Source organism: Dipodomys spectabilis, unplaced genomic scaffold (genome assembly GCF_019054845.1).
Source record: "Dipodomys spectabilis isolate Male_0828 unplaced genomic scaffold, ASM1905484v1 ptg000085l, whole genome shotgun sequence".
Lineage (NCBI taxonomy): Eukaryota > Metazoa > Chordata > Mammalia > Rodentia > Heteromyidae > Dipodomys > Dipodomys spectabilis.
In genome coordinates, this window is record NW_024870762.1 from 8,998,233 (window position 1) to 9,022,837 (window position 24,605).

The 24,605-nt window shown below is 38.6% G+C and overlaps 3 protein-coding genes across 3 annotated transcripts in view; 1 reads left to right on the forward strand and 2 right to left on the reverse strand.

Moving 5' to 3' along the window:
- Positions 1-3,793: 3,793 nt before the first annotated feature.
- On the reverse strand, positions 3,794-4,177 carry LOC122111350 (histone H2B type 1-A). The gene has a single exon (XM_042684139.1). The coding sequence runs from the start codon at positions 4,175-4,177 to the stop codon at positions 3,794-3,796; it is 384 nt and encodes a 127-aa protein (XP_042540073.1).
- Positions 4,178-4,481: 304 nt separating this feature from the next.
- LOC122111290 (histone H2A-beta, sperm) lies at positions 4,482-4,868 on the forward strand. The gene has a single exon (XM_042684016.1). The coding sequence runs from the start codon at positions 4,482-4,484 to the stop codon at positions 4,866-4,868; it is 387 nt and encodes a 128-aa protein (XP_042539950.1).
- A 7,417-nt stretch (positions 4,869-12,285) lies between these two features.
- The window catches only part of Scgn (secretagogin, EF-hand calcium binding protein), a 31,375-nt gene continuing 19,055 nt past the window's right edge, over positions 12,286-24,605 (reverse strand). The window contains exons 7-11 of the mRNA XM_042683989.1: positions 22,458-22,513; positions 20,700-20,745; positions 20,401-20,460; positions 19,744-19,812; positions 12,286-12,620 (exon numbers count right to left, since the gene is read on the reverse strand). Coding sequence (XP_042539923.1) covers positions 12,492-12,620; positions 19,744-19,812; positions 20,401-20,460; positions 20,700-20,745; positions 22,458-22,513 — 360 coding nt within the window. The 3' untranslated portion in view covers positions 12,286-12,491. The remainder of the gene's footprint in view (positions 12,621-19,743; positions 19,813-20,400; positions 20,461-20,699; positions 20,746-22,457; positions 22,514-24,605) is intronic.

The following is a 24,605-nucleotide window of genomic DNA, read 5'->3' on the forward strand; positions in this document are numbered from 1 at the left end:
GTTCTTTCTCTTATGAGGAGAGTCATCACTGGATTTAAGACCCACCCCCAAAATCCAAGGTGATCGTATTTAATTGTTCTTAAATACATCCACAAACACCTTTGCTTTCAAGCAAGGACATATTCACAGGGCCTTGGGTACAGACTTGGACAGGGCTGTTGGATACAGAAGATCTTAGGAAACACTACAGCCACATATTAATAAAGTACCCAAAGGTACCCAAAGCTTTATCTTGGTCTTTAGTCAGGAAAAAAATATAGATCGTATTATCTAATACTTTAGAAATCTTTAAAGAAAATTACAGACAGTACATACCTTCCTTGGGTACCTAGTAGAAAGCAACCAGCCACAAGTTTACCTTGCTTTGCTTTGTCTTATCTTATGGCCCTAAAATTTTCCTTTTAAGGGCTGCTTGCTTTCTTCTCCAGAAAAACCTGTGTGTGTGTGTGTGTGTGTGTGTGTGTGTGTGTGTGTGTGTGTGTGTGTGTGTGTGTGTGTGTGTAGGTGTTGAGAGGAATTATGGTGAAGGTAATTTTATTTGAAGGTAATTTTAGCATACAGGTTTCTAAACAGGCTTATGTTCTCTGTTCAGTGATAATGCAAAATCACAGTCTGGAAGTAGGACAAGTATTATTGTTCCTGCTTCTAAGGTAATCTCCAAAACAGCACACTTTTATTTTCACATAAACAAAGCAACAAATACCACTCACAAACTTCAAGAGAAGTAATGTGATTGTCACTAGTCATCTTTTACAGTCATTATTTGTATAGTAACTTACAAATTAAAGAGACAGCAGTAACGCTTCCAATTTATTCAATTATTAATATTCCACGGTAATTAAAATTCCAGTTGTTGTTGAGTGTATTTAGTGAACTAAACTTCAGTGACTAAAATTCATGTATACCAAAACCATGAAGCTTAAGGGCAGCTTTTGTAAAGAAAGCATCCATTCAAGAAGCTAGAAACTTTTTTTTAATGAACCAAAAGACAGAAAAAATAAGTTATGAAGGAGAAAAAGACTAAAAAATAATTATGAAAAAAAGTAAAAAAGTACAAAAGTATAAAAATACATTTTGAAAGAGCATTAACCAATAATGCATTTTGTAAACTATAAGAATGTACATAGCAAATAAAGGATTTTAAAGATACAGTTGCAGAAAGTACAATGGTGACAACAGTACCAATAGAGATGAGTTTGCTAATCTCTAAAGGACATTCCATTAATAATTTCCTTGAAAAATATAATTTTAAAGTTTTCCAAATTAGTGAGTCAATAATTTTATAAAAGAAAAATAGAGAAAATTAAAGAACTATCCTTAAATGATGGCATGAAATTCAAAATGAATTTTAGTGAAGAATAAAGATTAAAGAATACTAATGCTGTTTAAACAATTTTAGATTATAAATAACCTCACATTCTGTATTATCTTTGTAAGTTCAATAAAAAAAATTGATTTAAAAATCCAGACATTACATTCAAAAAAGGAAAAAATAGATTGCCTTAGTTTATAACATTGAATTGCAAATTGTTAATAAAACATTGGCAAGTAGAATGTAGCAAAATGTTAAATTATGGTTAAAATTAAAATATATAGTGCCCAAGCAAGGGTTTATAAAAATAATACAAGGTCCACTCTATTAGAAAACCTATTAAAATAACTCATCACAATATAATGAGCAAAGATGCTAAAAAGATATTTGACAAAACTCAACAAATTCTTGATTTAAAACTATTAATAAGCAGTATAATTCTTCCCTATAACATACAATTAATCACTACTAATGCAGAACAATCTTCAACATAATTAGGGACAGTGATGTGTATTTTTTTTTGGGGTCTGGTCATGGGGCCTGAACTCTGGGCCTGAGCGCTGTCCCTCAGCTCTTCAGCTCAAGGTTAGCGTTCTACCACTTGAGCCACAGCACCACTTCCAGCTTTTTTCTTTTTGCTTATGTGGTGCTGAGGAATCGAACCCAGGGCCTCTGGCATGCAAGGCAAGCGCTCTACCACTGAGCCACCTTCCCAGCACCAGTGATGTGTATTTTTATCCCTATTTCTTATAGTAAAGGTGTAGGCTACTGAACTCAGGAAAAATAAACTAGAAGTGAACTATCTAAAAGGAAACAATAAAAGTTTACTCTCTTCAAATAACATTGTTAACATGTAAAACCTAACAAAATCTATCAGAGAACTAAAATGAAAATAAATCAATACAGTGAGACCATAGAATATTAAAATAAAGCACAGAATTTTATATTTCATATAAAGCAAAATATTAGCAGATATTAGAGAAATTCCATATGCACAATAGCACATAAGCAAAATATTTAGAACTTTTGTAATGCAAAGTTTATATGATGGCTGTCAAAATATATCTGATGTAAAAGCTACATCAGCTTTGGTGTAAGTTACTTTTTGCCCAAGTAATCTAACTAGTTCTTAGACAATTGGGGTATTTGTTGAGAGTGGTCAGAGAGCTGTGTGGTACCAGCTTCTCAAGGTCTCTACAGGGCAGCTGGCACTCCTAATTAGAGCTAATGCTTCTTGCAATACAATATGGACACATATGTCTTGTCTGTCACCTCTTTGAAGGAGCTGTAGCCAAAACATGAAATGCTGTCTCACTTTGCACAGAAGTTTAGGACATTTTAATGTGATGGATTTTTTTCCTGCACATTAAGAAATTGCACCAAATGGCACTTTAAATGTAGAGAAAGTCTTAAAAGTATATATGCACCTTCTAAGTCTTTTTATAAAATAATTTTAAAAAATATTATCAAATCAAAATTTTCAGCTAACACGTTTTCTTTTTAAGGCTGTTAAATTCAGTGTCTATACTGTTTTACATGCTTATTTACCCTGGGAGAATAACGTAAGTGATCCTGTAATAGAGGACATAAACACCAATTTTAGTGATTTCATCATAAAACATTTTAGGTGGAATATTAGTTGTCAAGAGGAGATTCAGTGAAGTTAAGTTTGCCAGTTGTGCTCAGCCATGTTATTTGAAGTACTTTTAGACTCTCCCCGTTTCCACTCTCACCATACTCTCAGCAAAACTAATATAGGGTGTCCTCTCAAAGAATATGAAAGATACTGGCCTAGAAACCTCAATTTTGAACTTTTTGGGGGGGTCATGGGTCTTGAACTCTGGACCTAGGCACTGTCCCTCAACTCTTCAGCTCACTTCTTACCACTTAAGCCACAGCGCCATTTCCTAGAAACCTCAATTTTAAGGGTTAATTCTCACTTTCACTGTACTTGGAAAAGTGTAATCGGAAAACAGCCTTGTTTCCTTTTAAAAAACAGTAACAAAAAAACTCATAAAACAAAAAGACTTCAGGCCACAAAGCTCAAGATCTGTTTTTTGATAGGCTTGGAAAAAGTTCTAGTGAAGGGCCACTTGCGTCCTTGTAGCAGTTATCCCAACATCGTATTCATCAGCTACAAAACGTCAGCTCCTTTTGAAAAATCATCGAAGACCCTCTGGACTGGCCTCATGATTAGTCTACAAGTACGTACTTAGGCCTGCGTCCAATCACATTGACCTTAGGACTAAAGGATGACTTAACGGAGTTGGAAGTGTGGCCTCAAGACCTAGAACACCAGACGGGGGGAGAGAAGGGAGCTGAAAGAATGAAGCCTGGAGTACAGGCTCCAGTACCTGCACACATAGAAAAAACCAAAACCAAAATCCACACTCATCAAGTAAGCACACGGCTCTTTTATCAGAAAGCGTAGGTGGCTCTTAAAAGAGCCTTTGGGTTAGAAACGAACTTGGGTTGCCAAATTTACTTGGAGCTGGTGTACTTGGTGACCGCCTTGGTGCCCTCGGACACGGCGTGCTTGGCCAGCTCCCCGGGCAGCAGCAGGCGCACGGCCGTCTGGATCTCCCGAGACGTGATGGTCGAGCGCTTGTTGTAGTGCGCCAGGCGCGACGCCTCGCCCGCGATGCGCTCAAAGATGTCGGTGACGAAAGAGTTCATGATGCTCATGGCCTTGGAGGAGATGCCAGTATCAGGATGAACCTGTTTCAGCACCTTATAGATGTAAATGGAGTAGCTTTCTTTTCGGGTTCTCTTGCGCTTCTTCCCCTCCTTCTTCTGAGTCTTAGTGACAGCCTTCTTGAAGCCCTTCTTAGAGATGGTGGCGCCCTTCGAAGATACCTCAGGCATAGTTGGTACACAGCCGTAAAACGCCTACCCGTCCCGAAACCGCCAAGCAAACGGAGATCCAAAGGCCCGAAAGACTGGTATTTATAGGCTTGGTATTCAAATGACGTATGGTATCCACTATCTGATTGGATAATGGTCTTTGCGTGTATGTAAATCAGGTTATTCGATCAAACCTTTCTGATTGGCCACAGAATCATCAGCCAATCAAGTGTCCATTTGCGACCTGCTGTCAGAGTATAAATAGACCCATAGCAGTCAATAGATTACCCATATAACTTGCTCTATAAGGGTATCTTTTGGAACTATGTGTGTGAGGAGCAGGCAGACCGGCAAATCCCGCGCTAAGGCCCTGTCCCGCTCTGTTAGAGCGGGCTTGCAGTTTCCTGTGGGCCGCCTCTACCGGCTGCTCCGCCAAGGCAACTATGTCAACCGCATAGGAGCCGGAGCCCCAGTGTATCTGGCTGCGGTACTGGAGTATCTGACAGCTGAGATTTTGGAGCTGGCTGGCAATGCAGCCCGGGACAACAAGAAGACGCGCATTACTCCACGTCATTTGCTATTGGCTATCCGTAATGATGAAGAGCTCAACAAGCTATTGCGTGGTGTGACAATCCCACAGGGTGGCGTCCTGCCTCACATCCATGCTGTGCTGTTGCCTAAGACCAGTGGTCATAAGATTCAGAGCAAATAACTTCAAGAAGCAAGTTTCATATGACCTACCTGGTGTAAACGGCACAAACGGCTCTTTTCAGAGCCACCTACAGATTCAGACAAAGCTAGCTGTGCACGATCTACTCGAGTGATCCTCGTGGACTAGGCCATCAAGACCATCATTTTAACTTTATTGTGGTGCTCTTGATTTTTGGTTTCTCATGGATTATTGAACCCTAAATCAACGAGTAGAAAAAAATTGGAGACAGTAATGCACAAACCTAGCCCCCTGCCAACTGCGGGCTGTGGAAACTGGTACGTAGTAAACTGGTGGTAGCAACTCTTAACACACTTTGGAGTACTCCAGAGAAAAGAGCTAGTTGCGGATATTCTAGCATTGAAACAGATCATTTCTGAGGTAGTGTGAAGATAATACTGTTTGATTCTCAATAGATTAACGGGCATATATGGATTAAATCACAAATAGACTGATTTTGCTACTCTTGCTTTAACTCAGTCTTACAGGTTCTGTGATTTCTCCGAACTGTCTCTACAAAAGAATTTCCTTCCCAATGTAGTAATGTCCGTATGGTTAGGTTTCACATGTACTTGAGTAAGCCAAAAGTGAGGAAGTAAGCTAAAATGTAGGAGATGTGTAAAGGAGTATTTCTGAATAGTTGATGCTCAAAGTAATAATAGGATTGTTTCTTAAGAATAACATATAATCCTAGCAGGAGGCTGAGGTCGAGGATCGAGATTTAATTAGAAGCCAGCTAGGGCAGATAAATCCCAGAGACTTAGCTCAAATTAACAAAAAGCCAGAAAGTGAAAGTATAACTCGAGTGGTAGAGTACCAGCCTTGAGTGAAAAAGCCATGCAAGAGCCTTGTGTTAAAGCCCTAGTACTCGCACCAAATGTGTGTGTGTGTGTGTGTGTGTGTGTGTGTGTGAAAATGAATAATGTGAAAAAAAAAACATCATTTTTTGAAATTTAGAAATTAGGGACAATATTTCCAAAGTTTTAGCTACTAAAAGATAGCAATGTGAGCTGTAAAAACTGTAAAATCGAAAATTGTTATTCCAGAAGCATACGTCAAAATAAATCTCTTTATAGTGCATAGACTTGAGCATTTCATTATAGTAACAAAATGGAATGACTGAGTCAGAGTATGCAAGAATTTGTAGGGTTTTAAAAATATATATATCATGAAGTTACTTTTCCAGATGATTATACACAAAACAAAACATGAGTATATTGTTTCATTTTGCCTTCATGGAAATTAGCCCTTTAACAATAAAGATCATAGTGAACAAAGAGTTCATTTGTATTTCTTTTCATCAGAATGAGGCTAGTGTGTGTGTGTGTCTATGTGTCTGTGTGTCTGTCTGCCTGTCTGTCTGTGTGATATTTTTTACCAGTTCTACCTTGCAAAATGCCATGGTGGGTTTATTAAAAATGAACTTAAACAATGAATTCACACACATGTTTTTTATTGTTGTTTTGTTTTTTTGTTTGTTTTTTTGTTTTTGGTCATGGAGATTGAACTCTGGGCGAGGGTGCTGTCCCTCAGTTCTTCAGCTCAAGGCTAGCACTCTACCACTTGAGCAACAGCACCACTTCTGGTTTTCTGAGCGGTCTATTGGAGATGAGTCTCATAGACTTTCCTGCCCAGACTAACTTTGAATTGTGATCCTCAGATCTCAGCCTCCTGAGTAGCTAGGACTACTGATGTGAGCCACAGACACCCAGCTACATTAATTGTTTTTTAACATTATAAAATAACATAAAATTAGGCCCTTAATAGAATATTTTTAGTCTGAAAATAATTTTACAGTGCAGTTGAATCTTTTAAACTATTTCTTGATGAAGAACAAAATTCTTTACTAATTTGAAATATGGTTACACAAGAGCTCCTTTAATGTAAAAAACAATCATTATTAACACCAAAGGCAGCCTAGTAGGAATTTCATGTAAAAATATATCCAATTTTTAATACATTTCAGAAATTACACTGGGAAAAATTTACAGTTATTAATATATTATTTAATAAGTCTAGGGAGAAAAGTAGAAACCATTGCTTAAAATATATATTCAGACTTCAACTTTTTGTGTACTGGTAAAAATATAAAATCAGAAAGTAATTAAATTAACAGTAATTATAGAACACCCACAGGGACTTGGTAATATTTTGTGTCAATTGTTATTTCTGCCTCTTGTAAACACAGAAATTGGACAGTCCTGTTTTAATGCTCATCTTTCCTACTTTTGAACTAAATGGTTTTGAACAAGCTAATTAATATCTATGGGCCTGATGGTAATACTTATCTAAGAGGGTTATCGTGATGATCAAACTGACATAATGCATAGAAAGCTTCTAGCACACATTCAGGTAGTATTTTTCTCCATCTAACTCAATGGTCCTCCAGAGATGATCTCCATCTAAATCAGTGGTCCTCCTCCACCGTAATTTTGCCTCCCAATATACATTTTACATGTCTAGAGACATTTTTGGTTACTAAAATCAGGTTATATGTTTCACAGTTAGCCAAGTTATGAAATCAGCCTAGGTACCCATCAACAAATGAATGGATAAAGAATATTGGGCACATGTACCATGGAATGTTTTTCAGCCAATAAAAAAAGAAAGAAATCATGTCATTTGCAGAAAAATGGATGAAAACTGGAGATTATCATGATAAGTAAAATAAGCCAGACCCAGAAAGACAAGATAAGGAATGCCTGAGATTGCCAGCAAGCCACCAGAAATGAGGCAAGAGGCCTGTAAGTGATTCCCCTCACAGCTCTCAGGGAAATCAGCCCTGCGGATGCTAGTTGTTAGATTCCCAGTCCTTCCAAGTCCCCAGTACTGTAAAACAACACATTTCTGTCATTTCAGCCACCAAATTTCTGGCTCTTAGCAAATCTGGGTTTGGGGTTCAGCCCTTCTAACCTTGTAACTCTCTATGTAATCTTCCTTTCCTTCTTTTTCTTTTTTGTTCCCTCCTTCCCTCCCTCCCTCCCTCCCTCCCTCCCTCCATCCCCCCTTCCTTCCTTCCTTCCTTCCTTCTTTTACTGGTGTTGATAGCCCTACCCTTGCATTTTCAATGCAAGTGCTCTACCACTTGAGCCTTTTTGCTTTTAGTTTATTTTATAGGGAAAGTCTCATGCTTTTTGCCTAGGACCAATCTTAGACAGTGATAATCCTTTACTTCTCATGGTGCTGGGATTACAGGCATGAACCACCAGCAGTGAATGTTCTTTTCTTGATAGACCAACTGTCTTACTTGCTGAGGGGAAATCTTTGATAGGGATAAAGGATGGCCTCCTGAGATATGTGGGCTCTGAACTTTCTTGAAGATAATATTTGATATGTGGGGAGTGAGGTTTGCACAAATGAGGGCAAGAAAACTCCCAGACCAGTTTGACTGGAACAGAGGACACATATAAGTAAGCACATGCTTAAATTTTTTTGCATTCCAGGAGTGCTACCAATATGGTTTTGTACTGGGTTGTAAATCTGCCAGAGATAAAATTTGTAGCCAATAAGGAGCTGTTTAAGATTTCAGTGAAGCTGGGCGCCTGTGGCTCACGCCTGTAAACCTAGCCTGTAATCGGGAGGCTGAGATCTGAGGATCACGGTTCAAAGCTAGCCTGGGCAGGAAACTCCATGACACTCTTATCTCCAATAACCACTAGAAAACCAGAAGTGGTGCTGTGGCTCAAGTGGTAGACCACTTGCCTTGAGCTAAAGAGCTGAGGGACATTGCCCAGACCACCACCACCAACAGCAACAACAAAAAGGTTTCAGTGAACTTGAGTATGCCTATTATGAAAGATTAGGCTTTCATAAAATCAAGTTTATTATTTGGCTTGTTGGCAGGCCCAGAATAGGGGTGGGAGAGAAGAGACAGAGGTTCACTGACATACTTCTAATATCCAGACCTGCAGATGAGTGCCCAGCTCCTCAGCCTTTCCACTCCTTATGCTATCTGGATCTCAGTACAAGGAGGAACCTGGCTTCTGCTCTGCATACCTGTTGAGGTCAAAATAGCAGGCAAAAAACATTTGGAGATAGAGTTTTCTTGTCCAAGAGAGCAAAAAGAGCAACTAGAAAATGTCCAAGGGCCTACTACCAGTGTATGACTTGGGCTAAAGTGACCCCTGGGGTTACCAAGTATAAAATAACAGATGGGACTGGGTTTTTTGGTTCTTTAAGAGAGCTCACTAATGACCTTTGGCGGCCCCAAACGTGCTTATTAGAGCAAAGATGGAAAGATGAAGCTGACAGCTACTAGGTTTCCTTCATTTATGTGTTTTAAACTCAAGAATTTTATGTTGAGTAGCTACATCTGTTAAAGGTCATCCTCAACCCTGAAGCATGTGAACTAGGGCTTCCAGCCCCCTGGTGACAGCAAGCTTGATCTAATTGCAGGCTGCCCTCTTCAACAGTTCTTTTTGACTGAACAAATGCTGCCTTTCTGCCTCTGGCTTAATTTGGAGTTACACGAACGCTATAATCCATGTGTAACAGCTGAGAATGGCTCTTAGATAATCACTCTGCAAAGCAATATCATTAGCAATATTAATACTTGCCTGTAGATTACTATAATTACACATGTAGTAAGCAATGCTGACTCAGAATGACACAGATTTATTTAAAAAAAAAAAAAAGACTATGTACTAAGCAAGGGTTTCCAAACAAACAATTCTTCCCTCCCCCTCTTTCCACCATGCATACAACATTTTCTCACACTCAGTTCTCCTACTATCTGTACTAAAAAATTTAGGGGAGAAAAATGTTGCTTCGATGTCTATGCCCTCAATTTCTAAGCATTATATTTTGATAGATGAAGAAAATTAAGACATAAAATGGAGCTTAACTCATGACTCCTTTAAAAAATCACTATTAATGTTGGCTGCACATGTGAGTAAGTTGGGGTATTTTTACCAAAAGAATAGTGTTGTGGTGGTGGTGGTGGTGATGATGATGATGATGAATGATGATGATGATGATGATGATGATGATGATGGTGGTGGTGGTGGTGGTGGTGGTGGTGGTGATACAGCTTGAGTCTGCTTATTTTCCACTTCATTGCTAAGCTTGGGACAAAAGTAACCAAATTGACCATAGCACATGGAATTCTTTCAAAGATTATGCTATTTTCCTGCCATGAAGCTAGGTCTAATTTCAGTGTTCTGAGATCCAAAGAACTTTATTAGTTACTCCAGACCTCCAGACAAGGTAAGACTTTTTTTTCCTATTTGGAAGTGGGAACCAGTTTGCCTTCCTGTTTCTCCAGGATCTTCTACTCTCCCAACCCCAAATACTCATACATTAAATTTTCATGCTTCTAAGAGAAAGAAACCTAGGGGAATTATAGATCAGGGCCATTTACCTTTCCCAGAGTCTTTGTCATATAAATCGGTCATTTGTTTAACAAGAAAGGAATTGACACAAAGTTGTCTCACAAATTACAATTTCAAACTAGGCAGTGAACCCCAAAGGCAAGCCCATTGGAGGTAAAGCAGAAGCTAGTAATACTGATCCTGGCTTTGTTTATCATGCTGGTATTTTACATCAAGGGTTTTTATACTTTGTGGTTTAGGACTGAATTAAATGAGTGGTTTTCTTTATTACTGAATTTCCTTTAAATGACCCCTTAGATTTTGCTCCAGGGGTACATACCTCTACCCTAGTTATCCCTGGTAGGGAGTTACTCAGGGCACAACAATCACCACAGAAATCACCTATATGAATGGAAAGAAAGATCAAGATTTGTGTCAAAGTTCATCTGAGAGCCAGGGCACTAGTGGCTCATGCCTATAATTCTAACTACTCAGGAGGCTGAGATCTAAGGATCTTGGTTCAAAGCCAAGATCACAGAAAAGCTGGATATGGCTCAAGTGGTAGAGTACTAGTTTTTGAGCAGAAAAACAAAAGTTCAGAGATAACAAGTAGGCCCTGAGTTCAAGTCCCTGGGATGAGTACAAAAAGAAAAATTTCACTGGAGGCCTTAGTCAAGACAGAAAGGTAGGATATTGCATGTATATTTAAATCTAAAGAATTCAAACACACACTCTAAGAAGTAAACTTTAAAAAAAAAACAGATTTGTGTCTTTCTCTGTCATCTCTATCACTTACTGGCTACAAGACCTAGGACTACTTAATTACTCTTCTAAACCCCAATTTTTTCATAATGACACTTTTATCAAAGCCCTCTCCTCAACTTGTACTTCAGCAAGATGGGAAGTTCTTTTCTGCTACTGCAGGCCAAGGTTAAAGCCTAGAATCTCTGTTACTTGGATTACCAGCCTTAGTGGGAAAGCTGGAAGATGCACTACTCATTCAAATTTTGGGATAGGGAGTAGGCTTAAAGAGAGAAGACTTAAATGTGAGCAGAACAAATCCTGAGATGATTACAAGGGTGGGAGGTTAGGACTTTAGAGTTCCATGAGGAACTATTGGACAACTTCCAGGGAACATACCATGAACCAAAGGAATTAAGACAGATGACTGGGATTCACTTTTGGGGCATTAGGACAGGAGTTAGTATTGTTAGAACCTTCAAATACTATAAAAACATTGTTACTCTTTTGAAAGTTTCCTATTCTTTTAAATGAGCTGAGATACTGGTAGCTAGGGAGATTTAATTCCCTAATCCATAGTTGATAGACCTGTTCCCAGTACCCTAGTAACCTTAAGCAGCCTTGCTCAAAGCAGGCTGCTCTAGGTCAGCACCAACTGCTTTGAACTCTGACACACTCTGGCTAAGGATGACACTTCTTAAAACGTAGCTTGGACCAGGTGCCTTTTGCTACAACAGCAGCTACTTCTATCCAGGCTATAAGTAGAGGAGAGCACTTTTCCTTCCTATTCCTCCCCACCCCCCCAACAGTGACTCAGCGACCTGTGATTGGTGCATGCACAATCCTTCATTAGCATAAGGGACCACCTTAACTGGTAACAAGGAAAGGGCCCAATTGGTGTAAACACAATCCTTCATTTGCATAATGAACTTCCTGATTCATACAGGTATTTTACCACAACCTCTTTCTCCATATATAAGCAGGCTATGCAGGTTGCTTTATGAGCAGCCAGGAGACATCCTCCTGTGCCTATGCCCCTAGTCCTTTTGCTTGAACTTGGCATCAGTAGTTGCTACTTTGACCATCTGGGAGGTCCCTCCCTCTCCCTCCCAACTTGCCCCACCCTGCAGATAGATAAGTGTTTTCATCTGTTACCACCAGGACAAACTTTTCAAAGGTTATAACACAAAAGAAATTACCAGTACACCTTTATTCTCAATTGCATATTTATTTCCACATGAAAACCTGTTGGTAGAAATGACACAACTATGCCACATGTCACTCCGACTCAGCAGGAAGTCCACAAGAAGAGTACAAGATGATAAAGATCTAACAGGTGAGCTGAACTTTGGTTTGGAGAGAGGAGCAAGGAAGCTCAGGGTCAAGGGGAAACAACACAATCTTTCTGGGGTTGGGAGCTAGCAGAGAAGCAGGATTGCCTGGCCACCGGAAGAAGTGCCTCAGAAGCCCTCCCATTGATTCAGAATAACCACCGAGTCCCCAGTAGCAAAGCACAGATAAGATTCTCACAGCACTCAGAAACACAATCAGAGGACAGGGCAAAGCTGCAAGACAATCAGGGGTTGAGTTTCAGCCCAAGACACAAAGCCAGCTCGGACTTCTGAATTTTTCCATCCTTGTTCACATCGCAGTGGCGCAGGAGAATCTCCCGGAACTTATCAAGGTCCACACCGCTGATGCTGGGCTGAGGACAGAGGATAAAAAAGGAATGTGTCAATACACAAGCCAGGAGATGTGCCACCCTCTAGCACCCAGTCTGATCCTGAGCTTTCCTGCCTTCCAAAGAAACCTTTAAACAATCTTCAATGAAGGAACAAAACTTTCCTTTCTGTAATTGGAGAACCACATTCAAACACATTGATTTACACTTTCCAACTGATTCAAATCTGACACTGATAGAAGGCTTTGAAGAGGAAGGAAAAAAGAGAGCAATAGTAATGGAGCCAGACAGTGGAACAGGAAGAATAAACAACAGAGCAGTCAAAGTTGGATTTGGAAGACATCAGATCAATTTGGTCAACTTTATCCCCCTATGAAGGTATGCTGAATAATTATGCTGCCTCTCCTCTGTCACTGAAGACCTTTGTAACCTGGGTATCAAGCAGGTCTAAGTGTGGTCCAAGGAAATGTGGCTTGGAAGATCTGAAAACAGCCAGTCTCACGCTGAGGCCTCATTTTAGAAGGGGCTTCATTTGCTTATTGTACAATTGCAAAGTAGGGTTTTTTGTTTTCTGCATCAGAGGAAGGGAGTATGATACTGGGAATTGAACCCAAGGTTCCTGCATGCTAGGCAAGCAATCTACTAGTTAAGCCATTCCCTCGTTGTATTTCTGTTGCTGGGCTTGGCCTAGGAAACAATGAGACCTACATTCAGGGCCAGTCTTATCCTGCCAACGCTGTATCAGACTAAATAGGGATTCTTTTTCTAATTTATTCAGAATCTTTTTACTATGGAGGTAGAGCAGCCTGCTGAGAAAACTGGGAAGTGCTGAGAAAAACTGGGAAGTCTGCTGAGACTTCTGCCTTCCAACTGTCTTCCCCCAAACAATTCCCACAGTTTCCACAGTACCCAGTATTTTTTCATTAGATTTTTCACACAAGGATTACATGCCTTCTTCAATCTCTCTTTTAAAATTTGTGTATCAGATAGGCACTGGGTGGCTCATGCCTGTAATTCTAGCTACTCAGGAGGCTGAGATATGAGGATTCAGGTACAGACCCAGCACTAGCAGAAAAGTGCATGACATTTTTATCTCCAGTTACCAGCAAATAGCCAGAGTGGAGATGTGACTGAGGTAGTAGAGTACCAGCTTTGAGGGAAAATGCCAAGTGGGAGCATATGGCCCTGGGTCCCAGTACTGGACGAAAAAAAAAGCTAAACTGGAGGTACATGCTTATAATCATAGCATTTAAGAAGTTGAGACAAGAGGATCGTGAATTTGAGCTCAGTTCGGGCCAAATAGTAAGACGTTGTCTCAGAACAACAGCAACAATTACAGTGAGAATATTTTATATATGTATGTGTACACACACACACACACATTATACACACACACACACACACACACACACACACACACACACACACACACATATATGCAGGCAATTCTCTTCTGTGACAGACAAATAATCTGGCCTACAATGAGTCATCACTAGCTTCCTGGGTAGAAGGGAGGAAAAACAGAGCTGGATGAAGGGCCATAAGAGAGGGAAATAGAGAACATATTCTGCTAAACCTTGGGTGCTAGGAATTTTAAAGGGTGCAAAACCCTTGCCTTAGTCATTCTATTCTTAGCACAAGGACAAATAGACTTAAAGACAGGGATGTCCATCACAGCAGTAATTTGAATCACACACATAAGAAACCATCTATAGGATTAGTGATAGGGAAAGTGCTTAGAGAACTTACGATGTAAGTTCAGGTGAAATACTATACTCACTGAATGGTTATAACTAAGTAATGCTATTTGGTATAATCTCGATGCTTATTTTGGTTATAATCTCAAGAACATCGAGGAGATACATCAGTTCATAGTACAATAGAGTGTAGAGACTCTTCTATTTTTTTCATGTCTGTGATATATGATAATTTTTACAATTTAAAAATGAGAAGAAACATGTGTGTTAAGGGCAGACTCTTTGGAGGGACATATGTTAAATTCAATCCTATAGGTTTGGTACTGTCTCCTCTTGCCAGGCATCTTTCTGGCATAGCAGAGAAAAGCAGATGTTGCCTATCTAGGAATAGAAAGACTTTGAGGAGGCCTGGAAGTGGAACTCTCATTACCTCTACTCAGATATCTGAATCATCTTGTTTGCTCAAGGATAATGCTCTACCACTTTGAGCCAAAACACCACTTCCAGTTTTTTGGGTGGTTAATTGGAGATGAGTCTTTTGGGGACTTTTCTGCCAGGGCTATCCTCCAATCTCAGCCTCCTGAGTAGCAAGGATTATAGGCATGAGCTACTGCCACCTATGGCTTTTTAAAAATAAAATTAAAAAATGTCACAGGAGATAATGTTTATAAAGCCAAAAATATTAGATTCAGTTAGTGGCTATCCTTTGATTACATCCATAACATTATATAATAAATTCTCCCCCATGCCACTGGGGTTTAAAATTAGGGCCTCACACTTGCTAGGCAATGGCTGTACCTCTTGAGCCACACCTCTGGCCATTTTTCTAATTCTTAGATGGAGTCTGTCTCTTTTATTTTTTTTTTTTTTTGTCGGTTGTGGGGCTTGAACTCTGGGCCTGGGCCCTGTCCCTCAGCTCTTCAGCTCAAGGCAAGCACTAGACCACTAGAGCTACGGTGCCACTTCCAGTTTTCTAGTGGTTTATTGGAGATAAGAGTCTCGTGATCTTTCCAGGCTGGATTTAAACCACGATCCTCAGATCTCAGCATCTTGAGTAGCTAGGATTACAGGCATGAGCCACCAGTGCACTGCTAGGGGTCTGTCACTTTTGCCCAGGCTAATCCTGTATTACTATCTTGCCTCCTAGCTGGGACCATTTGCATGTACACCCTTGCTAGGCTGGTTTTTGAGCAAGAGATCTCACTAATGTTCTTGCCCAGGATGATCTCAAACTATAATCTTCCCATCTCCATCTCCATCTCCCTAGTTGCTGGAATTATGCAGTGAATATATTTTTAAAACTTTGAAAAGTAAGAAAAGATTCAATAAAAACTAGGAAGGATACAAGAAAGGTTTGTATCCTCTGTTGTCTGTCTTAAGAGAATAACAACAATCAATAACCAATTAATATGCATATCTTTTTTCTTTTTCTTTTTCTTTTTTTTTTTTTTTTTTTTTTTGGTGCCAGCACTGGAGTTTGAACTCAGGCATTAGGTGCTGTTCCTGAGCTTCTTTTATTCAAGGGTTTCGGGGGGCATTTTTTGGGTAGTTTAATGGAAATAAGAGTCTCATGGATTTTCTTGCCTGGACTGGCTTTGAACTGCAATTCTCAGATCTCAGCCTCCTGAGTAACTAGGATTACAGGTGTGAGCTACTATGCACATAATTTTAAGTTTAACCAATCATCTGGGATCCTCCATAGCCTGCTTTGTGTCACTGATTACAGTCTAGTTCAGTCTTTGGCTAGTGCTAACAGGAAGAAGTGTTTCTTTGCCTCCTTGGCAGCCCCAAAGAAAATGAGGCAGGGGCAGAGGTGGTGTGGACTTCTGACTTCCCGTGAAAGTGATGTGAACCCATCAAAGGGCGTGACTGATGCCTGCCTCCAACTAATCTTTAGGGGTGATCTAGAAGTTTGCCTTTCTCTTTAATTTTTTTCTCTGAAAAAAATGTCTATCTACTGTGCTGCTGGTTTTCTTTTTTATTTCTCTTGACAACTATTACCAAACAGAGAAAACTGAAAGGCAGAATCGTTGAAAACTTTAGATTATTATCCAGAGTCAAAAAAATGGCTTTTTGTTATTATTTTTATATTATTTGTTTTATTTTCATTCTTGAGGCAAAGTTTCACTGGCCTCAAACTCTTGATGCTCCTGTCTCAGCCTCCTGAGCTCTGGAAATATAGCTATGAGCTACGATGCCTGACAACAATTGATGACTTTAAATGGTGAATCTGCCCCCCAAAATATGCTGTATATAAATATCTAGGGTATCTTTAAAAAATCACATGGATAGAGTGAAAAATGTATAGTAAGTAGAGTTATAAAAGCTCTATTTGCTTTCAGATCAATTCATTATATAATATATAACAGCTAAGATTTATTGAATTATCAATGATAGCTTTTTTTTTTTTTTTTTTGGTCAGTCGTGGGGTGTGAACTTTGGGCTTGGGCACTGTCCCTGCACTCTTCAGCTCAAGGCAAGTGCTCTACCACTTAAGCCATAGCACCACTTCTGGTTTTCAAGTGGTTTATTGGAGATAAGAGTCTCACAGCCTTCCCTGCCCGGGCTGGCTTTGAACTGTGATCCTCAGATCTCAGCCTCCTGAGTACCTAGGATTACAGGCGTGAGCCACCAGCACAATGATAGATTTTTATTATGGCTAATTAATACAGTAGCACAATATTGTATTATGCAAATTTTCTCCTGTAATCTTACTGACAACTTAATGGAGGTAGAACCTATGACATTCCTCATTTTTTAGATGAGGAAACTGAGGTTTAGAGATGCTAAACAACTTACCCAAGATCACACTATCAGTTAGTATCACCTGGAATTCAGGGTGATCAGCTTGGAATCTGAATTTCTTGGTCTGAATTCGTTAGCATCTTAACTTTTACTTTCTTTGCTTTTCAATATTTTTCAACAATATACCAAAATCATAAAAGAAAACACTATGGTAAAAGAAAATACTATGGTAAGTTCGTTGCCATAGAGCACAGCCAAACCTATCTTTTAGAATCTCTTTGGCAAGTCTTCTTTGATATTACTATTATAAGCATGATTATCCACTTGTATGGTATGCTCACACACCAACTACTTGAGAAGTGGAGATAGGAAGATCATGGTCTGAAGCAGCTTAGACAAAAAGCCTATACTCTGAAAAATGACTAAAAGCATAGTTAATTCCTTTTGTGAAATTCCCATGCAAATGTTAACTATTCTCAAGCTTGGACATGTGCTCTAAATCATATAGGTTCTTTAAGCAAATATTATAATAAACACTACTATATTCAGAAATGACACTGTGACAGCTATCTATGCTATTGTTAGTAATCACACAACCTGGGGAATCAAATATTATTATGTGCACTTGATGGATAAGAAATTAGGTATCAGGAAATAGCGCTGTGGCTCAAATGGTAGAGCGCTCGCCTTGAGCTGAAGAGCACAGGTTCAGCGCCCAAGCCCAGAGTTCAAGCCCCACAACTGAAAAAAAAAAGGAAGAAATTAGGTATCAGAAGGTGAGTAACTTGTCCACAAAATGCAGTTAATTAAAAAAAAATGGCTGAGCCAGAATTAGAGCTTGGATCTGTCAGGCTCAGATCTGTCAGACTCCAAAGTACTGTCATGCTGTCTCCTCTGCAAACACACACACACACACACACACACACACACACACACACACACACACACACACACACACACACAAGCTTCCAATCCATTGTTTTCATAGAAAAGAGAAGAACAAAAAAGGAGGATCTGACATTGCCACTATGACAGTCCCTCTGAAAAATGCTATCCCAATTTGAATGCATCTAAGAAACAAGAAAAAGGATAGCAAAGATGGAAGCTATATGGGGTTAATGACAAATTCCTCACTCTGGCTGGGTGGCCACACTTGCTACTTAGCTATGTATCTAGATCACAGGGAAGGGGGAGTAGGAGGCCAAGCTCACTGCCTAGGGTCTGTAAAAACTTAAAGTACTCAGGTCTTCAACTGAAACAATCACCAGCCTCAGCTCTTCTGTATATAGGAGACTAGAAAGCTCCCTCCAACAGGCTCACCTTCCAATTCACTCCATGAGAGCAAATGAAAACTCCATTTTGGCAAGTCTTTCATGCAACACTAATGTCCCAGAGATAATTGCCAGCTTTTCATTACAGAAATCATTCTGCATTAAATAGATAGTGAACAATTTTTCCTTGGCAATCAATGCAAAGGGAAACACTATGCAAATATATATCAATAATTATTCTATGTGAATGCCTGCTATATATACAACTGGGGCAATAGGCTAAAGGAGAAAAAGAGAGTCAAGGGACCAGTTAGGATGGGAATAACAAATTAGGAGTTATAGATATATCAGTCATCCTGATTGGACACCAGAAAGAATTTTTGTGCCTGCTCAATAATAAAATATGAATTTCTTGAAGATTTGTTCAAAATTGATAAATTGATATATGGACATTTTTCTACTGCAATGATCCATAGCTTTAATCAGATTTACAAGGAATTTAGAGATTCTAGAAACAGTTATTGATTGCTATTCTGATTGTTACTGTCTATGCCATTTAGGACAGAATCATTGAATCCCACAGAAAAGGAAGACTTTGAAATTATCTGCTTAATCAGATTATGCAACAGGACCTCAAAGGAGATTGTCTTTTAAAATATATTGTCAAGCCTATATAAAATTTATAGCTTACATTTATACCATGTAAATATAACCTCAAGTACATCAGTCTGAGCCACATCATTTTCTTAATACATATACCCTTTCTTAGTCTGGATGTTAGAGAAACCCATTGGTGAGAATTCTAGAATTCTAAATAGGAGAACTATTATATGAAATTAAATTTAAAATTTTAGTTATTTTTCTAATCAAATCCAGAGAGTTAGAAAGTATTTTCTGCAACAAGAAGGCAAAAAAATAAACTTGTCACAGTAGCTCATGCCTGTAATTCCAACTACTTGGGAAGTGAAGCTAGGAAGATCATAGTCTGAGGCAGCCTAGGCAAGAAGCATAGATGCTGAAAAATAGCTAAAAGCATAGAAAAGGAATCTTGACACATGGCTCCAGTGATAGAGCACTTATGTTGTAGGCATAGGCCCTAAGTTCAAATCCTAGTAGCATAAGAAAATGAATAAGAAAGAAAAATTAATATATACAATAGTAATACACTATTTTGTGAAGTAATATATAATGAAATAATATATGATGCCAAAAGATGCTTCAACAATGAATGCATGTAATTTAGACTAAGACAATCTTAAGGAAATGAGAGAGAGATGTTGGGTTTCACAGAATCTCAAACACTATTAAACCGATCACATCTCTTGATATTTCCTGCTGGCATTAAACTTCAACTTAATTCCCATAGAATAAGCAATGGCATCAAAGTAGCAATCTCAGTCCATGATATGAATAATCTTAGCTTCATAAAATCACCTGAACAAGCTCCATCATGTCTTTGACAAATCCATCCACTTCTGGACCTTCCAGGGCTCCAGTTTTACTCTAAAAGGTTAAAAAGAGAAAGAAAGAAAGTCCAGTCACTCAAGTATCACTTTCTTAAATCAAGAAGCTAAATAATAAATTAGCTAAGTAGACCAGTAAATGAACTTTTGTAACAGCCAGCCAATTTAGAAATGGCATATCCTAATTCAACTTTCTTATGAAGGACATGAATGTCCTATATGAATGAAAAGAATTCCTTTTTTTTAAAAATATAATTGCTCCTCCAAGTGAAATTATTTTTGTAGTGTGCACTCAGGACATCACTTCTATTTCTTTGGGTCAGATGTGGGGTATTTTTGTTTAGTTTTGTTTTGGAGCAAACTATCATAAATTGGCTTTTAGTCCTACGGGGAGAAACTTTTTCTTAGTCTGGATATAAGAAGAAAAGAATATATTGTGATTTTATTCCTGTTTCAATTGTAATTACTCCTTTGCTCAGTTTTACTTCTTAGAAAACAGTTTTAAAAAGATAAAAGTACAGAAAAGTTGAGGGAATGCTAACTAAACAACACATGTAGTATCCATCACGTAAGTTGAGAGCCTAAGGAAGTTTCCCATCTAAAAACATCCATCAAGAGGCACACTTACAACATCATAGTGGGCAAAGATTTTTTCAAAATCCCTCTTCCTTTCTTCAGTAGAACAAGCCTATGTAAGCAGAAAATATTATGTCAGTCCAGCAATACAGAAATTGTAGTTGTACAATCTTTCCAATGTTTGAAACATTGAGTTAGTAATCACTAAGATCCTTTGATTCCACTCTGAGCCTTTCTAGTCCCTAAATAAGTTAAAAGAAAGACAAACGAATGCCTTCCTTGCTCCTCTCCTCTCCTTCTTAAATCCATAAACAATGTCATAGACCCATCTATAGAAACGTTGCTACTTACATCCATTTTAAATTGGAGAAGGAAGTTTTCCTGAAGGGCCAGAATTCTAAGTGGGGAAATGAAATAAAAACAAAATCCACATGATAATCTATTATATCCATCCAAAACTTGTGTAGATATATTCATAGTAGTAGTATTCAATATACCCAAACATATATCAGCTGATGAATAGATAAAAATAGATGCAATGGAATATTATTCAGCAGTAAACAGAAATAAAATATAGATTAAAAATAAAATATAGATTAACATTATGCCAAGTGAAATGGCTAGACACAAAGACACCTATTGTATGGTTATATTTATATGAAAGGTCCAGAACGGGCAGAAGATTGGTAAAGTGAGAAATGAGATTTAAAGCTCTTATTTTCACCCAGATTGCCTTATTTTCAATGCATCTTTCTTCCTAAGAATGACTCTTCCACAGCTCTCTGACCTCTACATAAGAGGAACTCTGCTTCAATTGTTCCAGAGAACCTAGTGAACTAAGGCAAGATGATGAGATTGAGATTCCTTCTGCCCTAGGCTTGGAGGCAGGAACACTGTGCCCCTCTTGGCTTGTCTGACAGTGACCCTATATCATCAAAGTAGCCAAAATCAGAATGAAGGTCCTGGAGCAAGTAGCTAATGATGAAACACCAGCAGCTTCATGGCTCCTATGAGACATGTTAACAACATGTTCGTCAATGCCACAGTCATTACAGTGGAGAAATTCTTCCTGGTGTGTCCTCCTTCACAGATAGCTTTCAAAACCTGGTATAAATAACTATCAATAAAAGATATCTTGTAAAGAAGGTAAGATATGCTTAGCCACAAAGCTGCTATCTACTTGTGACCTAGTCATATTAACCCCTTGTCATTGTACTTATCTCAGTCCCTGGAATTCTTCTTGCCCAGCTGCTGACCTACAGCCTGTCACTATTATACTCTTATCATTGCCCAGCCTGATCCCAAGGTATCAACAATTACAACTGCTTCCCCGAAAGGGGTAAGGTTTGGGGCTGGGAAGGTGGCTCAGTGATAGAGTGCTTGCCTTGCATGCATGAGGCCCTGGGTTCAATTCCTCAGCACATAAGCAGAAAAAGCCGAAGTGGTGGTGTGGCTCAAGTGGTAGAGCACTAGCCTTGAGCTGAAGAGCTGAGGGACAGTGCCCAGGCCCAGAGTTCAGGTCCCATGACCAATCAAAAAATAAATAGAATAAAAATAAAATTTTAAAAAGGGGTAAGGTTTTATCCATATGGTTTAGATCCAGCAATTTCTACTCCATATCTGCTCAACAATTGCATGCTGTTTGGGGTAGTTAAACCTTGACAAGAAATGCCTCTAGGGTTTAAACCTGCTTTGTTTTCCACCCCTTCCCCCACTCCAAAGTCATGCTGGAGAGTTTAATCTCCAAAATTGATGTCAATGGTATTAACAATATGGAAAGTTAATCCCGCCATAGTTATAGCTGGCTTTTCAGGTCATGGAAATTTTGTCTCTTGTGCATTTTAGGAGGGAAAGAGTTCCAGTATCTTTACAAAGGAAACTGTTACCTACTAAAGATTCAACACCACTGCAGTTTATTTGTTAAGACACACCTAGTCTTTTGGACTCTACATAAGACTCCAAAAGGGATACATACATACATACACACATATATATATATAAAGATATAAATACATATATGTTATCATATATATATATATATATATATATAAAATATGTTGTCATCAAACCCTTTTTCTGAATCCATGGTATCATTTCCATGCTACTCACCTGGCCAAGTCATTCAGATCCAATCGACCATCTTTATTTTTGTCAAAAATCTTCATCTGAAATGCAGAAAGGAAAAATTGTTGCAGGAAATACGTGTGAATGCCAGCCACTGGTGGCTAATGCTTGTAACTCTAGCTACTCAGGCTGAGCACTAAGAATTACAGTTAGAAGCTAGCCCACGCTGGAAAGTCTGTGAGACTCTTATTTCCAATTAACACAAGAAAGCAGAAGAGCTATGGTTCCAATAGCAGGATACCAGCATTGAATAAAAAAGCTCAAGGGTAGCATCTGGGCCCTGAGCTCAAGTCCCAGTATTCACACACATGCACACACACACACACACACACACACACACACACACACACACACACACACACACAACTTATAACAGGAATTCTTTTTGAAAGTTATTAAAGCACTTTTTATTTTACTCTTCCAGCTGAGAAACCAATATGCCTGGGGTAAAATTAGTGTTTGTTATAGAATTATATCTCTACTTCTGTGTTAGGATGGGTCATAGTAATGAGTGCTCCTAAATTTCAGTGCTTTAACACACAGTTTATTTCTTGTTTCTATTACGGGATAATCAAGGATTCACCAGAGCTCTATTGTGTGTTAAGGGATTCAAAGTGGCAAAGTAGCTGCTTTCTGGCAATATTCCTTGTTTCCATGGCAGGAAAGGAAAGAAAAACTGTTACTGATTAAAATTTTATAATCCCAAAGCAAGTCCCTGGCCACACCTAACTTCAAAGGGGAAGAGCACTGCAGTCCTACAATTTGCTTGGAAAGAAAGCTGTAAATTTTTGGTGGATGGCTGTAATAACTGTCACACTTTCTGACAGGCAAAAGAGGATTTTATAAGCTTGAAATCTAAAGTTCTGCTTTAAGTAAAGATTTTCTAAAATTATTTTATGCCCATACAGCATATTAACAACCAAGTCAAGGGGGTTCATAGGATGTATAGTACTCTTTGTAGAGAAGAAATTTCTTATTTCCATAAAGGCTAAACAGTGAGACTGAATTTTCCTTTCATAGAGAGAGTCTGCATTGTACAAAGAGCCCACTTGCATTATTAGATCAAGCGAAGCTTTAGACAAGATAACATTAAAAGTTAAAATTTTCTGTGAATTTACAAAATTTCTACTGAAATATTGAAACTCTTGGCACAACTACTTAAAGATAGTGTAAATTTTTAAAGTCTGCACTATGGCATAACTTTCTGATACATTATGCATATACGGACATATCAAAATGAAAACCCTTTGTACAAATAATTGATGCTAATAAAAATGTAGGAAACAATTTTCCAGACAAGTCACAAATGATGAACATCGGATTGAGTTTATGCAAGACAGAATAAATACATTTATTTCCATATCTTAGTTGGACTGTAAATGAACTTGTATGCTGCAGAATATCTCTGAACGGATCTACATGAAGAAGGAAGAGGAAATGATCTAAAAGTACGTGTAACAAACTTTAGCGTCAAAAATGCTCAACTCTCCTTCCTTGTTCTCTAAAATCAGCTGAGTTTTAATATTCAAAGCGAATTAGAAAGCCCATTTGTCATAAACTTTGTAACCAAAAATATATTGTACAAAATCTATTAAAACATGGGTAAGCTGGGCACTGATGGCACATGCCTGTAATCCTAGCTGCTCAGGAGGCTGAGATCTGAGGATTGCGGTTCAAAGCCAGCCAAGGCAGGAACATCCATGAGACTCTTATCTCCAATTAACCACCAGAAAACCAGAAGTGGTGCTGTGGCTCAAGTGGTAGAATGCTAGCCTTGAGCTGAAGAGCTCAGGGACAGCGCCCCGCCTGAGTTCAAGCTCTATGACTCACAAAAAAAAGGTAATATTTTTATACATTTGAATGTATTATACATCCAGTAATGTCCCCTATATGTTCAACCATGTCCCTTGCACCTAAACATCATGTCAAACACATATTTGATAACATTTTGCTACAGGATGAGCAATAAGGTAATTTCTGTAATACCATCATTATAAGATGTCTTAACAAAATCTAGATTATCTTGAACTTGAAGCAAGTAGTAACTCATTTTGAAAGTCCAACTTCATTCATTGCTATGTAAACTTACTCAAAGGAAAAATCATCTTTTTTTTTTTTTTTTGATGTTGTGAG